At 39.6% G+C, this 18,634-nt stretch overlaps 1 protein-coding gene across 2 annotated transcripts in view; it reads right to left on the reverse strand.

Moving 5' to 3' along the window:
- The window catches only part of PPP2R3A (protein phosphatase 2 regulatory subunit B''alpha), a gene marked incomplete at its 5' end in the record, with an annotated part of 149,236 nt that overhangs the window by 95,012 nt on the left and 35,590 nt on the right, over nt 1-18,634 (reverse strand). Inside the window, 2 exons of one of the 2 annotated variants that reach the window (XM_080674898.1) lie at nt 937-1,203; nt 15,772-18,212. In XM_080674898.1, coding sequence (XP_080531024.1) covers nt 937-1,203; nt 15,772-17,763 — 2,259 coding nt within the window. Of the gene's footprint in view, nt 1-936; nt 1,204-4,123; nt 4,256-15,771; nt 18,213-18,634 lie in introns of those variants that run through there. The other variant, XM_080674899.1, reaches the window with a different exon arrangement.

Consider the following 18,634-nt stretch of genomic DNA (forward strand, 5'->3'; position numbering starts at 1 on the left):
TTCAAACTTTTAAATATTATTCCTAAAAGCAGGGGAAATCATTCCCAGTGTTAAGTGTGCATGGGGTCTTGGGAGCTCCCACTTGGTCTCCTACTTGTCCACATGCAGCTCTTAGCCTACCAAATCCCTCTGTCTCTTGAAGCACAGCCTGAAATCACTAAGTTCCCAGGCATGATTTGACTCTCCAACATATGTGCACGATAAAAATAAAACACAACCAAAAGAAAGCACTGCTATGAATGCTAGGAATCCCTGAATATTGCTGAGCTGGGAAATGGCATGATCAAATATAATGTAATGGTCATGCTCAGTAGTAACTGTTCTAAGAGAAAGTTAGAGGCATAGAATCCAGTTACTAAAGATTTTACAGTAGTCCTGGCATTAGGAGCTAAGATCTTAAAAGCAGTTGGATATACTGGAAAGTATCAAAGACGTGCTTCTTAGTGAAAAATCTATTTATTTCTGAGTAGAATTACTGTGTTGAGCTGGCCTAGTTGTTCCTGATCTGGCTTCAGGACAAAGAGTTATGATTATTGGGTGAGAACAAAAAATAGTATTTGTATTCAACACAAGGGACTTATGTCTTACAAGTAAGGCTATATTTATGATGAAATAGGTTGCTTGGTAAAATAGTGAGTTTCCTGTCACTGAAAGCATTCAAACAGAGAATGAATTTGTATGTCAGTGATATCATGGATGCAATTCCTATATTAAATGAGAAGCTGGACTAGAAGTCCACTAAGGTTTTCTTCAAACTTAACAGTTCCATGTAATAGGACCAAAGCAAAAGATACATCAGGATCAAATACATTTTTTTCAACATGGGAAGAAAACCCCTATGCATGCTTAAAAGCAGAGAACAGAGAGGCAGTGAAGAGAGGGAGATTGGGATTGCTAGGGAAAGGGCAAATATACATCATTTAGTAGTTGTATTACCTTGGCAATTTTTCCCATTTCATAAATATCTGCTTTCTGATCTTCAATATCCATGAAAGCAGCTTCAATCCTGCTTAGAATCTGTTCATGGTTACTGCAGGCATCTGGGAGTCCTTCAGGAAAGTAGAACTGTGGAATGTTTATGGACAATGGTGCGTTCACAACCTTATTCACATGAGGAACAGGAGAGAGAGGTTGGGGAGTACTTGGAAAGGTGGCTGGAGATGGCAATGGGGTTCCAGGCTTCTTTTCTAGTTTATTTTGAATCTGGAAGGAAAATATGAATATGAGACACAAAAATTATAAACAGCATATATTTCTTGAAAGTTCTCACCAGTAATAAGAGGTTAGGTATAAATAAGTCACAATTAGAGACAGCAGAGATTAAGAGTTCGCTCCTCTAGAGGGTGGCAAGCATGTTTCTAGGGAATGCTTATCCATACTAAATATATTAATACATCAACCATCTGTCAATGCCTGAATTTATATAAATTCAAGCTTAAAAATCCTACATTTCCCATAAATTATATGGCAGACATCTTTTTAAAATATTTTTTTTTTATTGATTTCAGAAAGGAAGGCAGGCTAGAGAGATAGAAACATCAATGATGTGAGAGAGAATCTATGATTGGCTGCCTCCTGCACACACCACACTGGGATAGAGCCCACAACCTGGGCATATGCCCTGACTGGGAATCGAACCGTGACCTCCTGATTCATAGGTTGACGCTCAACCACTGAGCCATGCCAGCCGGGCTATGGCAGACATTTAAGAGCAATGTCAGCTGACATATTAAGAATCTCAAGATGTATTCTTAGTCCGTTAGAACTGGATTAGTAAATTCTTTTTGAAGACTGTTCTTGGTCTTTCTGTGAATTTCTCTCTCCTTCAATAGGCAGATAGAATAAATTTTTAGTTATGCAGATCTAAAATCTATTGGAGGAGTATCCTTTCACTTTCTTCTCTAGTTTAAATTTGTCTAGGTGGAATCACTGCCAGCCCTGATGCAGAGAACGTCTTTGTTAAGAAAATTAAAGCATTTTTGTTTTGGAATGTCTTCTATCAGGCCAATTTACTTGCCACTAGAGGTATGCCATTTTTTCCAAGATATAAATTGCTCTCATGAAAGATGAAAAACTTAACAGAAAACAGTGATGGCTTACTAGCCCTATGACCTCAGGAATTTCAGCAATAAAACAGATTAAAATCCTTACTTCTTAGGAGGTTATTGTGAGGATTAAAGGAAATTACAGGAGTAAAAAGCAAGGGAATTACACAGGTAAAAGGTTCAAAACAGTGCTGGGTACGATATGTCCTTATTTAAGCTAAAGGGTGGGTAATCTTAAAACATTAAACATAACCTGGCATGGTTCTGCAGATTCAATAATAAATAAAATAATCACATTTATAAAGAAGTTAAAGTTTACAAACCACTTTTGATTTAACAAACTGATAATCTATTCTAAGAAAACATTTCTTTCTACCTTAGTGCTAAATCTGCAAATATTACATAGTTTTGAGTCAATGACAATAGAAATTGTTCTTAAACTTCTAAAATAAGGCATATAATTCTTCAGGTCTTTACCTAGGTTATTTATATTAGTGTTATTTCCTTTCTATTGTTCTATGCTAAAAAATATTTGTGAGGCAAGCATACAAATCATCAAAATTATTTGTTTCCCCAAAATGTTTCCCATGTGTGACATCCAGAGAAGTTATGACTGTAGGATTAAGACCACTGGTGCCAGTGAGGATGAAACCCAATAGTCTAATGAACACATGCTAGTGGGGAAGGTTTAAAGGAAAGCCTTCAATGTTGACTCTACACTTTTGCTCTGACAGAAATAAGTGACATTCAGAACAAACCCTGGCTATCTGTCAAAGTTTTTATTTGAATGGGAATATTTGATTATATAATAGTCTATTTTACTTTCCTTAAGTGTATCTCCTAACACAGAGCAATTCACTGATAGGCAACTATTTATTAATTCATTGGTTGATACACATTTAATAATAGTGATGTTAATATTTAAAAGGGGAAATATAAAGAATGCATATTGTGAACTTTCGGTTTTATCAATTTACTTCCCATTGAATTTAAACTTTAATGTAGTTTAATAAAACTGACTCTTTACAAACATTATAAAACAAAACACAGTAATATAAGTTTTGCCAGATTTACCAGCAAGTTTACCATCTGCTCACTTTGAATAAAATTGTTTCACTCAAATCTAGGAACAGCACTAAAACAGAATTAGCTGGGTAAAAGTATCTCATTCTCCATTTCAGTCTTTCCCTTTATAAACACAGTATCATTTAGAGATTCCTTCTGAATAGTATCCTTATACTATTATGCCACTGTAGCATTTCCAATATTTGATCATTTTTGAGCTATTAAAACACCTTCCAATCAAATAATATGGTCCAATCAAATAATCTGAAATTACTCTGGGTCAAAATAACTATGAAACTATAGTTTGTTGCTGGGTTCTGATGGTCATCAGTTGTATGGCCCTTGATTTGTACTGTAGTCAGTGTTAGGTACTTGTTTGGTGAGGTACTGGCCATAACAGTGTAAGCAAGTTAGCAAGGGCTCGGCAAAGTAGTCATTGCGGGCAGAAATGATTCAATCTCAGAGCTTGCTGAGGGAGGACATTCTTTCACCACCCATAAGTTAATTGCCACCCTTTATTACACTTTAATAAAAGTGATGTTAACATTTAAAAGGGGAAAATATCATATACACAATTGTCTAAATATAAAACTAGTTCTTCCTTCAAAGAAAAAAAAAGGATTAACAGGATCTATACTTAAAAATTCATTACTGATGTATGTTAATTCAAACATAGCCTGTTGATTCAAAGTACAAACAGGACTTTTAACACAGAAATTTTACCCGCCCCCCACCTAAATTGTAAAATATGTGTTAAGTTGTATTTATTGTCTCTAAAACTGGATTCCCTCTCTACAGAGAAAAATGTGAGTACTGTACTCAGGTCCAGAAGGTCTATTTTTAAACCTGTTGGAATCTCTCTACAAATAGCTTTCTGTAAATAGCTGAATAGAGGACACAGATTAATTCCTTGATCTAACATCAAGTGAGCTGTAAAATTATTTGTAAGTTAGTTCATTGGGTGGTTTTATTAGTAATGAAAATATTTTAAAAGAAACACCCAAGTTTCAAACCTGCGTCTGATGAAATGACTTTAGCCGCTTCTTAAAACGTGACGGGAGAACAAAATCACAGCCCCTTGCCAGAAAAGCTAACTCTCCCCTTAAATCCGGGTCCCTTCGTAGAGATGTTTCCTTGATCATCATCATTGAAAAGTGGATGTTTACTTAGCAACTGTCCAGCACACTTCTGAAGATAGTCAGATTTAATACGCTGTCAATCTTGTCAGGTAGAAAGGTATTTTTTTCTTATCTTCCAAAGAAATTAAGCTCAAGCATTGTGCTCTCCCAGCCTCCAGAGACCACAATCCATGCTTGTACTGACATGCAGCTGGTTCCCAAATACAGCCTGTGGATCCCAATACCTGCTCATAATTTTCAAGTTAGAAATACGGCCTGTAATGGGCCTGTTGCTCCTCGTAGGTAGCTTTATGTCAAATTGACCTGCACCTGGTGAGAATACAGAGCCTTATGGGAAAGGAAGCACCCCTACTCTGAGCGCCAAAGTTAGAAACATTACAGTGGACCTAAAAATAGCGACTTCTCAGATAATGCTACCTTCTTAAACCCAGAGTATGTGAGATATCAATTCAGATAGTTTCTCCTCAAACGAGAAGAGAAAGAACATTTTTGATTTTGTTATTTAATATTTTATAAAAAAATAACAAGCTGAACTTCAAACTTGAAACTATTATTTTAAGAACAGTTTATTTCTTATTTGAAGGGAAGCAAATATCCCAAACTCTCTAGTTATATCCAGTCAAAATATGGAGAAAAACAAAATTTCATCCTCAAATGGTAACATACGAAGATATTTGTTGGTGTCAGATCTAAAAATCAAATCCTGCCCTGACCGGTTTGGCTCAGTGGATAGAGCGTCGGCCTGCCGACTCAAGGGTCCCAGGTTCCATTCCGATCAAGGGCATGTACCTTGGTTGTGGGCACATCCTCAGTGGGGGGGCGTGCAGGAGGCAGCTGATCAATGTTTCTCTCTTATCGATGTTTCTAACTCTATTCCTCTCCCTTCCTCTCTGTAAAAAAATCAATGAAATATATTTTAAAAAAATCAAATCTTTTTTGTTTGTTTGCAGAAGACTATGTTAATCATCAAAAATACTTTTTGGAAGTGATTCTAGATTAGGATACATTTGAAAATATATTGTCAAAGTGTTAGTTAGGAAAGTGGAACAATTGATGCCATAAGAAAGCAGCTTTCGATACATATAAGTGAGTGCAATTTGGCTACCATTAAGGTACAAAAGCTTATCAAATAGCAATGACATACTACATCTTTAATTTGTGGCTGTTTTCCCCTTCAAGGGGCTTTAAACAAATAACCTGATTTTAAAAATATTCTATTATTTTATCATATATTAAAGTTCTGCCTCATAGAGTTATTTACAAGAGACTCTTCAAGTACTCTCTCATGTTTAACATTTAGACTTCAATATTTATTTTTGATCAACCACATTATTCAGTCAATATTTATTTTCTACTTCTAGAAAATATAAACCAAATAGCATTACCACGTAAACCCCCAAACCGAAAACACCTCACAACTCCCTTCTATTGAATCTTTGTCTAATTTAGAAGGAATTAAATTCAATTGTTTCCTACAACTTAAGTTAGCTTTTTTTCTTGATTTCCTTTCAAGACATTCTGACAACACTTTATAATGTGTACACCTGGCTTATATGTTTAAACCTGAGGTTTTCAAATTTCTTTTTCCTTTTTAAGGTATGTAATTCTCCACTCCAACAAAATCTTACCTGAAAGCTTCCAATATGGTTGAAAGAGGATTACAATGGAAACCACTGGCTAATGCTTCAATGGGGCCCTCCCCCTCACCCCCCAATTTTCTCTCACTGGGCTTAAATGTTCACTCTTTGAGCTAGGTAGCTTTCCTGTTTTTTTCCTTACATTTTTGCCTAGAAATCTATTTTCCTCCTGCATTATTTACCTCCAAATTAAAACACCAAAAAAACACAAACCTGTTATGAATGCCACTAGGACTTTTGGCTTATGATGTAATTAATGTTTTTTCAATTAAAGCACACCCTCTTCTTCCCAACACCAACCTGTGGCTTCAGGGGGTGACTTTTCATCCCTTCCTGAGAAAGTAGATTAGTGATTGCCAGAGGCTAAGGGGAAGTGACTGCTAATAAATACAGGTTTGAAGGTAGAGGTGGTGAAAATGTTTTGGAATTACATAGTGCTGATGGTTGCATGATCTTGTTGAAAATTCTAAAAACCAAAAAACTGTGTACTTTAAAAGGGTGAATTGTATACTATGTGAATTATATCTCAATTTTAAAAAGCCTTTCTCACCTTGGCTCTAACTGTTAGAGTAGATTAAAAAGTTAATAACATGGAATTGTAGACTTTAAAATATCGTTGTAAATAAGCTTTGATAAGAAAATGATTACAAGCTAATTAATCTTAATCCTAAACTTGAACATCCTTCTCTTTTATGCTCTAACCTGGTGTTTTTTAAAAAACGTTTAATAGCTTGTCTTGTGTTATTAATGTTATTTTACTCTTATACAGTGATACACTGGAGTAGGGGGAGAAGGCCATCTGGTGGTGTTTATCTATAGTTTCTTTGCTCCTGGCCTAATCCTTAAGGTTTACTGGTAACTTCACTGGTTGCAGCAAAACAGATCTAATAAGCACTTCTGTGTCTTGCTTCAATTGCCTCCAAATGATAGGAACACATTCCATGACTAATAACAGAAAGAACCCATAAATCTAGTATTTTTATTTTTTCCTCTCAGTGTTCCTAAAACTTGGGGATAGATGTTCTAGGAGCAGGTATGATTTGTGCATTGATAATGAAGCAGCAGCAATATGATTGCTTTATGGTAGCCTATTGTAATCAATACAATTGTTTTACAATAGCATAGACTATACCCTAATGAATGGTTATAAAATTTTTATGGCAAACAGTATTATAGTCATATTCATAATACAGTATTGGAAACACTGTTTATTTCTAGAAAAACCACTTACTTGTAATGATAGGCTGATACCCAATTTCTCCAATTATTAGAGAGAGGTATACTGTATAGTAATGTAATTTTTTTGAAAGCAAAGTTATAAAACAGTTAGGAAATGAACACATTTATTTTATATTAAATATTACTCACTTTATACCTATTAAGGTAGACTATCCACTGCCATACAAATCTTGCACATGATGTTCTACATGATGAATACTTAAGCAATGATGATGATGATAACACAAAAATGTCTCATACAGTTGTTGCCGTAGTTATTAGATTTTCAACGAAGACACATGTATTCACAACAAAACATTTAATAACTATGACATGAGTGAATATTTGGTGTTCATTTAGTGGACTTGGATAATCATAAAGATCTTCATCTTTGCCAGGCCAGTGTTGCTCAGTGGTTGAGCATCGTCCTATGAATCAGGTCACGATTCAATGCCCAGCCAGGGCACATGCCTGGGTTGCGGGCTTAATCCCCACTAGGGAGCATGCAAGTGATCAGTAATTCTCTCTCATCATTTCTATCTCTCTCTCCCTCTCCCTTCCTCTCCGAAATCAGTAAAAATATATTAAAAAATAAAAACTTCATCCTTGTCTTTTTCATGTTGAGTAGGTTAAGGAGGAAGAGGAAGAGTTGGTCTTGCTATCTCAGGGGTGGTAGAGGTAGAAGAGGTGGAAGGCGAGGCAGGAGAGGGGCAGGCGCACTTGGTGTAACTTTACAGAAATATATTGTAGTTTTGTCTATTTTGCTTTGTCATTTCTCTAAATATGTTTCTATATGGTACCGATCCTCCTTCCACCATATGCTTTAGTTTCAGTGCCTGTATCATAGAAGGGTCCATATAGTGAAAGCCAAAAGTAGTCTTGAATAATCAGAAATCGTCTGCCTGACTGTTTGATATCAACTGTTTTCTGGCTGCTTCTTCTGTCTTGTTCCTCGTAGTCTGACACTGGTTCAGAAACACTCAACTCCATCAAGTCGTCTTCTGTAAATTCTTCTGGAAAGCAGTCTATGAGCTCTTGAATTTCTCCAAGATCCATATCCAGAAACCCTTCACCACCCACCTTTGCCACATCCACAATCTGTCATGATTTCCTTGATTGGCTCTGTCCTAAATCCTGTGAAGTCATGCACAGCATCAGGGCAGTTTCTCCAGCAGGAATTTATTGTTTCGGGCTTGATGGCTTTTACTTTTTGTATAACAATGGTGGCATCTTCAATGGTGTAATTCTTCCAGACTTTCATGATGTACTCTCTAATGGGGTTCTCTTCTGTAGCACTGACAATCCTTTTCATAGAGTACCATGTAGTAATGAGGCTTAAGGGTCCTTATGACCCCCAAATGTAGAGGATGAATCAGAATTTGTTGGTTTGGGGTAAGCAGACCACTTCAAAATCTTTGGTGTTGAACTCATGGGGTTTTGGGTAGCCAAGGGCAATGTCCAATAGCAATAGAACTTTAAAAGACAGTCTACTAGCAAGGTACTTCCTGACTCTAGGGACAAAGCACTGATAGAACCAGTCCAGAAAAAGGATTTCGCTGTCCAACCCTTCCTGTTGTATAACCAAAAAGCTGGCTGCTGGTGTTTGTCTTTTCCTTTTAAGGCTCGGGGGTTAGCAGCTTTATAGATAAGGACAGTTAATCAGAAACCCCACTGCATTTGCACAAAACAATAGAGTTAACCTATGCATTCCTGCCTTAAATCTTGGTGCTCCCTTCTCTTCCTTACTGATAAATATCCTTTGTGGCATTTCCCTCCCAGCAGAATAGAGCACTTTTGTCTGCATTAAAACCTGTTCAGGCAGATATCCTTTCTCCTCAATGCTTTTCTTAATGGCACCTGGGAACTTGTCTGCTGTCTCTTGGTTGGCAGAAGCTGCTTCTCCTGTTATCTTGACAATTTTAAGCCAAACCGCTTTATAAAAGTATCAAACCATCCATTGCTAACATTAAATTCTCCAGCTTTAGGTCTTTTACTTTCCTTCTGCTTTGTCATATAATGACTTCGATTTTTCTCTAATCATAATAGAGTATACAGGTATGCCTTTCTTATAGCATCCCTGCACACACATAAAAGCTGCATTTTCAATATGAGATAAAAGGTGTTTCACAAAAAGTGCAGGATTTTTGTGCCTGCTGGTGTAACTGCAGCAACAGCTTCATCAATTTCCTTTTCTTCTACAATGGTCCTTAGACTGGATTCATTTATCTTGAAATGGCAGGTTACAATAGCTTGCAGACCTCAATCTCCGGTACATATCAAGCAATTCAACTTTTCTTGCAACGTCATGACTTTTCTTTGCTTCTTGGGTGCACTTCCAGCATCACTAGTGGCATTTCTTTTGGGTCCCATGGTGCTATTCAAGGTTTACGGTATTGCATTAACATGAAAAATAGGTGAGAACTGCAAAAGATCAATTTTTACTGTGATATGCAATATACTGGAGAAACAAACTGCTCACATGGAGATGATTAACATCATAAGCATTTTAAGCAGATACTCGCAACACCTGGGCTCACCGCAAGACCAACAGGAGGTATTTACGAAATTATTATAGTATTACAGCATGTACTACTATTAATTTTATGTAGTAACGATTTAATAGACTACTGTTTACCAGAAGCCTTACCAATAACATGTAACGTTTGTTTACATGTCTCTTGACTGCTAATGGCACTGTGAACATTCTGTAAGTGTGTGTGGAAGTTTTGATAAATTTTAACCTTTTATAATACAGTTGTGTATAATTTATGGTAGTAAATGATAAAATAGACTAGTATCTACATATACTTTATGCATTTATGAAATACATAAGTTTTTCTTAATTTTTCAGTATTTCTAAGCTTTGCAGTTCATCTTGGAATTTTTTCAAATTGTCACAAATCTCCAAAAATTTTGCTAATATGTTTATTAAAAAAATCTGTTTATAAGTGGGTCCACACAGTTAAAACTACAGGGTTATTAAAAGGGTAATTACAATGTTTACAAACACAGGCACAGGAGGTCAGATATGACCCATGGGCCACAGGTTACTAACTTCTGATCTAGACCAATATCTTCTTTCTCAATCTTTAAATATCCTCCTAGTATCTTCTAATTGGCTCCCTCTCCCAATACAGGTTTGCATTGTGCATAACAAATACTGTTCACACTTGTGAAACTATTTTGAAACATATCCCACTGCCTGCCTTTGTCAGGCTTGGAGCTAAGAATGGTTTTATATTATTCAAAGACTAGAGGCCCGGTACACGAAATTCGTGCACGGGGGGGGGGGGGGGGGTTGTCCCTCAGCCCAGCCTGCACCCTCTCCAATCTGGGATCCCTCTCACAATCCAGGACTGCTGGCTCCCAACTGCTCGCCTGCCTGCCTTCCTGATTACCCCTAACCACTTTTGCCTGCCAGCCTGATCACCCCCTAACCACTCCCCTGCCAGCCTGATTGATGCCTAACTGCAACCCTGCCAGTCTGATTGCCCCTAACTGCCCTCCCCTGCAGGCCTGGTCACCCCTAACTGCCCTCCCCTGCAGGCCTGGTCCCCCCCACCTGCCCTCCCCTGCAGGCCAGGTCACCCCTAACTGGCCTCCCCTGCAGGCCTGGTCACCCCTAACTGCCCTCCCCTGCAGGCCTGGTCCCCCCCACCTGCCCTCCCCTGCAGGCCAGGTCACCCCTAACTGCCCTCCCCTGCAGGCCTGGTCACCCCCAACTGCCCTGCCCTGCAGGCTTGGTCACCCCCAACTTCCCTCCTCTACTGGCCTGGTCAACCCTAACTGCCTTCCCCTGCAGGCTTGATTGCCCACAACTGCCCTCCCTTGCAGGCCGGGTCCCTCCCAACTGCCCTCCCCTGCTGGCCTGATCACCCACAACTGCCCTCCCTTACAGGCCTGGTCCCTCCCAATTGCCCTCCTCTGCTGGCCTGATCGCCCACAACTGCCCTCCCCTGCAGGCCTGGTCACCCCCAACTGCCCTCCCCTGCAGGCCTGGTCACCCCCAACTGCCCTCCCCTGCAGGCCTGGTCACCCCTAACTGCCCTCCCCTGCAGGCCTGGTCCCCCCCACCTGCCCTCCCCTGCAGGCCAGGTCACCCCTAACTGCCCTCCCCTGCAGGCCTGGTCACCCCCAACTGCCCTGCCCTGCAGGCTTGGTCACCCCCAACTTCCCTCCTCTACTGGCCTGGTCAACCCTAACTGCCTTCCCCTGCAGGCTTGATTGCCCACAACTGCCCTCCCTTGCAGGCCGGGTCCCTCCCAACTGCCCTCCCCTGCTGGCCTGATCACCCACAACTGCCCTCCCTTACAGGCCTGGTCCCTCCCAATTGCCCTCCTCTGCTGGCCTGATCGCCCACAACTGCCCTCCCCTGCAGGCCTGGTCACCCCCAACTGCCCTCCCCTGCAGGCCTGGTCACCCCTAACTGCCCTCCCCTGCAGGCCTGGTCCCCCCCACCTGCCCTCCCCTGCAGGCCAGGTCACCCCTAACTGCCCTCCCCTGCAGGCCTGGTCACCCCCAACTGCCCTGCCCTGCAGGCTTGGTCACCCCCAACTTCCCTCCTCTACTGGCCTGGTCAACCCTAACTGCCTTCCCCTGCAGGCTTGATTGCCCACAACTGCCCTCCCTTGCAGGCCGGGTCCCTCCCAACTGCCCTCCCCTGCTGGCCTGATCACCCACAACTGCCCTCCCTTACAGGCCTGGTCCCTCCCAATTGCCCTCCTCTGCTGGCCTGATCGCCCACAACTGCCCTCCCCTGCAGGCCTGGTCACCCCCAACTGCCCTCCCCTGCAGGCCTGGTCACCCCCAACTGCCCTCCCCTGCAGGCCTGGTCACCCCTAACTGCCCTCCCCTGCAGGCTTGATCGCCCCCAACTGCCCTCCCTTGCAGGCCTGGTCCCTCCCAACTGCCCTGATCGCCCACAACGGCCCTCCCTTGCACGCCTGTCACCCCCAACTGCCCTCTCCTGCTGGCCTGATCGCCCACAACTGCCCTCCCTTGCAGGCCTGGTCCCTCCCAACTGCCCTCCTCTGCTGGCCATCTTGTGGTGGCCATCTTGTGTCCGCATGGGGGCAGCCATCTTTGACCACATGGGGGCAGCCATCTTGTGTGTTAGAGTGACAGTCAATTTGCATATTACTCTTTTATTAGATAGGATTGTTTTTTAAAGGCCTGGGGTGGGGTGGCACAGGGGCCAGGTGGAGGTCAAAGGGGGAAAGTGGGGGACATTTGTAATGCTGTCAACAATAAAAATAAATTAAAAACAAAAAAGAAATAATTTTTTTATTTTTAAGTAGGGAGAACTGAGTCAAGGAATAATTTTGTTTTCTTGCATTAAATACTGTCTCTTTAAATTAGCTTTCCATGAATTACTTTTTCCACTTTTATCAAAAAGAAATCTCATCAAATTTTATGCTATTCTATGATATGGGAACTTACTTTGATTTCAGTCCATACTTGTTAAAAAACTGGGAAGCACATTTAGAGGCCTCTGTGACATTTTTAGGTAGCTGTATTTATTTATTTTAAATAATTCTTTATTGTTGAAAATATTCCTTATGTCCCCTTTTTCCCCCCATTGACCACCTCTAGTCCACCCCAGCCCCTGGCCCCCCACCCACACCACCCCATTGTCTGTGTTCATGGGCCATGCAAATACAAGGTCCTTGGTTGATTACCTCCCACCCATCCACCCTCCCCCACCTTCCCTGAGATTCTATACTCTGTTCCATGCATCCATGTCTCTGGATCCACTCTGTTCATCAGATTATTTTGTTACTTAAGAGTCCACATATGCGTGAGATCATGTGATACTTGTTTTTCTCTGACTGACTTATTTCACTTAACATGATACTCCCCAGGTCCCTCCATGCTGTCTCAAAGGGTAAGTCATTCTTGTTTTTTACTGCTGCATAGCATTTCATGGTATAAATGTGCCACAGCTTTTTTTATCCACTCATCTGCTGATGGGCACTTGGGCTGTTTCCAGATATTAGTGATTGCAAATTGTGTAGGTAGCTGTATTTAGATTGGGGTGTTACACGGGACCTTCTCATGAGCTGTCAGCCAGGGTCAAAGGAAAGGTGCCACATGAGACTTTTTTTTGGCTTCAGGTTCACATCTTCTGCTTTCTATAGCCCATCTCTTTTAGAATTCTGTCTCCTTTTTTTCACAAAAGATGAGGAAAGCAGAGGGTGAAATAAAATTAAAAACTCCATATTTACAGTAAGAGTTTCTGGTTAAAATGGTTGTAAGATACTGAAATAAGTCATCAGAGAAAGTGGACATTTTTAAAAAATGGGCAAATAGGATATTGTGGGGCAAAATAGTGAGGTAATACATCTAAATTCCTTAGCCTGCCTTAACTCACAAGAACTCTTAGCTCTTATTATGATCATTCTGAGGTTGCTATATAGGTTTTTCATAAAATATTAAGCATATCAGTATTGCCTATGTACATGAAAATACTTTTTTTCTTATTTTTGTAATTAATTTCCATAGTTTCTCCCCTCTGCATTAACCTAAGTTAAAAGATATTACCATTTGTGAATCAAAAATTGAGACTCACACATAGATTTCACAGAAATGTTCAGTGAGCGTTTGAGGATATTTAGACCCAAATCATCATCTAGTAACCTTAAGTATGTACTGTTTTAAACTTTAGTGTCACTGGTAATTAAAAATGTGCATGGAACAACAGCTACAAAACAAATATGAAGCAAAAATTACTCATCTGATCACAATGTATCTTTTTTCCTTTTAATAAATATTATAATGAAAAAGGTAAAATATGTAATTGGTTTTTCTTAAAATATATTTTTATTGATTTCAGAGAGGGAGAGACAATAGAAACATCAATGATGAGAAAGAATCATTGATCAGCTGCCTCCTGCACACCCCCTACTAAGGAGCAAGCCCACAACCTGGGCATGTGCCCTGACCAGGAATCAAACCATGACCTCCTGGTTCATAGGTTCAACCACTGAGCTACACCAGCCAGGCTATAATTGTTTTTTAATGTGGTCACATATATGTCATCTCTAATATCTGACTGTTTCTTAAAAACTTACTATATTATGTTTAAGATATACAAAAAAGCATAAAAATAGGACAAAATACTTACAATATACCAGATTATGAAATAACATTACTAATACTACTGAGGCCGCCTGTGTACCCTCAGTTCAATCTTTCTCCCTTCCCTCAGGGATTAATCACTGTTCTGAATATTGGTATTTGGTGTATCAATGTATTTCTTCATAATTTTTGTATGAATGGACATATCACTACATAAGTCACATCATTATCTTACAGTTTGCTTTGTTGATTTGCCTTTGTCTGAATTCACACACACTGACATATGTGGTTACTCATGTGGTAGAGATATTGCTCACCGAATATTCTATGTGCTTCCCTGTGTTTCTTAGCCTTTAAATTGAAATCACTGGAATGTGAGCAGAAGGGAAGTGTGTCATGTGTAGAACAAGGTGGTTAAAAGCACTCTCTCTCTCTCTTCCTCTTCCTCAGTGAACTCATAAGCCACATATTCCAGATGGGGCCATAGGGCAGATGAAGGAACATGAAGCATCCATCAGCCTGTATCCTTGAGTGAGGGGGAGCAGAGTTTCTAGTTAACCCATGTTGGACATACAAAATGAGTAAGTAATCCTGTTATGCTAAAACAAACACAAATGAGATTTTTCTAGGATTATTCAAAAGCAATACTGTCAGTAGTGAGGTAGATTCAAAGCCTTTTGAAAATACTTCTATCCTATGACCCCAGAGTGATATTTATTCCCACTTGCATAAAGAAGCAAATCTCACCTGGCTGGTGTGGCTAAGTGGTTGAGCTTAGACCTATGAACCAGGAGGTCATGGTTCGATTCCTGGTCAGGGAACATGTTGCAAGCTTGATCCCCAGTAGGGGGCGTGCATCTCTTTCCCTTTCCCTTCCTTTCTGAAATCAATACAAATATATTGGGGGGAAAAAAAGAAGTAAATCTCATATACTCTAGTCTTTACCTTCTTTGAAGATCGATTGAACTAACAATACTTTCAGAGTAGTGCCCTACATGTTCGCGTACTGTTTTGTTTTGTTTTCACAACCTAGATATGTGCCCTGACTTGGAATCGAACCCGCAATCTTTTGGTATATAGGATGACACTCTAACTAACTGAGCCATATTGGTCAGGGCTCTCCAATTAGATTTTAAGCTCTTCAAGAATCATGTCTTCTTTTCTTTTGTACCCCAAACTGCACCTAATAGTCTACACAGGCATGTAGTAATGAATGGTCTACTGTTTGGGGAGGATGAGTACTAATATTAAATGCCCACTTTGTGTAAGGCACCTTGGGTGTGCTTCACACGTTATCATGATCCTTACTATTTCCATTACGTAAATGAGGATATTAAGGCTAAGTAAGTTTCCTCTGGTCACAGAGTTAGGAAGATGAAGGGTGTGGGAAGGGCAGCTGAAACAAGTTCGCTTGACTTTATAGCCTTTGCTTTTTAGTTTTTCCCACTGAACTAAGTGAGAGCATGCCTAGAGTAGGGCAGGAAATTTAGAACAGAGAATGGGTAACAAAAGTAGTTTTTGTTTATAAATTTTACAAACATTAAAACAGTTCTTTGGAGACTTTCAGGACTCAAAATTGTTGGGTCTTACCTTGATCACCTCTGGAGTCTGCTGAATCAAAACCACTGAAGTAGTATCTTTCATTTTATCACCATCAGGATTTCTACAGACTGATAAATTGGCCTGGGAAGAAGTTGTCAAGGTTTCCTGTAGAATTTGCATCATTTCCTTTTCTTGTGATAAGCTCCCTCTGCCTGATTTGCATTCAACTAGTTCTTGAGCAAAGTCTTCAATGCTTTCCAGGATTCGTAGTAAGAGGGCTCGATCCTCTTCCTCTATTTTGTGTCCATTGGTTTCAATGATCCTTGTTAGACAGGAAGGTGAGACTTTTTCCATGGGTGAAGAGAGTTTATATTTAGGCTCAAGGTCTACAGGGAGCTGATCAGTCAACTGACCATGATTATTTAGAGACTTAGAGTTTTTACCTTTGGCAAGTGGCTCTCTGAGAGAGGTCTCCATTCTCTGTGAAAAAGATTCCAAATCCATTAACAACTTATCTATCTCTTCCTTACTGTTAGAATTCATAAAATCTCTGTGGTCTTCCTCTTCACCTTTAGGAACTTTTGACTTAAGATCTTCCTTAGGTAGATTAACTACTGGTTTCTCAAATATCTTACCAATTTCATTTTGTACTGAGGCAGGATATTTTTTAAGATGACTACCATGGTCTGAAAATTCAGCTCTATCTTCATTTACCTTCAACAATTCCTGACTGAGTCCATTCTCTGCCCTTTGTCCTTTACCTACCGCTTTCTTTCCATCTGACTCTTCTTCAATATAAAGGGTTTCCATTAGGTCACCAGAAGAAACATTTCTTAAAGCGTTCACGGTTAATGATCGTGACTGAAGCTGGACATCTTTTAGAGTTCTGGGATCATTTATCTCTAAGTTACATAAGGAATTTGTAAAGCTGTTTGGAATGGATTTTACAGTGTCTGTTTTCCTAGAACTATGCTTGTCATCTTGTAATTCTATAGTTTGAAACTGTCCAGGGTAAGGGGCTGAGAGCTGGACAACATCTTCATATTTAGGGGGCTGCTCAGTGCCAAATATTGGGGAGAAGGGAGTCAGTTGTAAACTAGGCATATTACTGATCAGTTCTGTTAAATCTATAGCCTCATTATTCCCAGATTGCATGAATTCAAATGGTAGCTTTTTCAGATAGGATGCCAACCTGGTCATTACATTCATATAGACAATTTCAGAGCTAGAAACTGCATCATTACCATTTCCTTCATTGATGCTACTCCCTGACTTTTTCTTTATGCATTGTTTTATAATGTCTGTGCATTTTTTCAAATCCTCAGAGCATTTCAGCAAGATGTCCAAGCACACCTTTATGTCTGTTCCAGAAGAAAAATTATCTATTTTATGTTTTTCCAAAATCTGAGTAACCAGGTCTTCTTCAGAGAAGTTGTGAAGAAACATCGAAGTCAGGTTCATATCAAGTGAGTTTCTATGGGACAAAGATTTTTCCTCAACTGAGGAACTCCGGAGTAAACCAAAGGATGATGAGTTCCCATCATTGTTATAATGGCCACAGAGCAAGTCAAAATCAACTGACCTCCTATTAAATGAGTCAGACTTAACTTTCCTTCCCTTTTTGTAAGCTGCATGGTTAGAGTTTTTGAGTTTTTCAAGGGAAAATTCTTTTATTTTCCCACTGGCAAAACTGATTGCTTCTCCTGCAATGTCCTTTAAGTTACAGGTATTCTGAAATGTAGTTCCTTTCTTGACCCTGGGTATGCCTGCGAAGGCCTGATGGGGATAGTCACTTTCAGTTGAGGAAAACCCATTCTCGTGGGGTAGAAACATGGAGTCCAGATCCACATCTTTGAACTGAGACACAGGGATGTGTAAGTCTGCACAGACACTACGATGTACCACAATGCAGTCAACTCCATGCGCGAAGGTATGACAGGTTCCAGTGCAATAATGTATAGCTTGTTCAAAACGCCGGTCTATCACCACACTGCTGTAGTGGTTCACAGTACTAACCACAAGTCTGTAAGTTGCTGCCATAATATTAAATCCACTTAGTGGTGGGACTTGAAATTTTCTAGAACTTGTTTCAAGTAAATTCTCCTAAATGACACTCAGCTGAAAATATATTTGACAATGTTCAGTGGTTTCTTGCAATTATAACAACATTTCCCACAAAGGGAAACCATCCAAATTTGAGGTTTGGTAACTGTAAGGATACAGTAGCTATCGCACATATGTGCTTGTAGTACGAAGTCTAATAATTTAATAATTGTGCTTTTTTGTTTTATTTAGTAATATCATGATACTATAGTAATATTTTTATAAAAAATATCCTTTTTTTATATTAACTGTTCTTCAGCAATTCTATAATGCAGAAATTTATTGTCATAAATTGTCATAAATCTTAGTTGGTAGTATAGAAGTGTTGTGATAACTGAGTCCTCCAAAGGTTTAAATGATCCATTTTTCTGTGAATGAGAAGAAACCTATAAAGAAAAAAGAAAATTAAAAGGAAATATATTTTAATACCAAGAGAATCTTTTATTTCCTCTTCTTTGCATCCCTTATGTAATTATCAAACCTTATTCTTTGCCATTATCACTGACTGCTGATCTTTGATTCATGCCTTTATTTCATCAAACCCTACTCTCCTTACTACCTAGAGAAGTATTACCTCAACTTTGCCTTGTTACAATTGCCTCCCAGTTGGTATTTCTTATCCCACACTCCTTACCACTTTACATGAAACTAACAAGTACTTCCATCAAAGTACTTGTTTGACAACTCAAATACTTGATCTTGATCTACAACTTCCTCTATACTTGGAAATTATTCTCCCATAATCCTCTCTTTTCTTACTAAGAAAGAAAAACAAACAAGCCTTCATTACTGTTCTTGATCCCAGACT

This window comes from Plecotus auritus (assembly GCF_963455305.1).
Source record: "Plecotus auritus genome assembly, chromosome: 6".
Taxonomy (NCBI): domain Eukaryota; kingdom Metazoa; phylum Chordata; class Mammalia; order Chiroptera; family Vespertilionidae; genus Plecotus; species Plecotus auritus.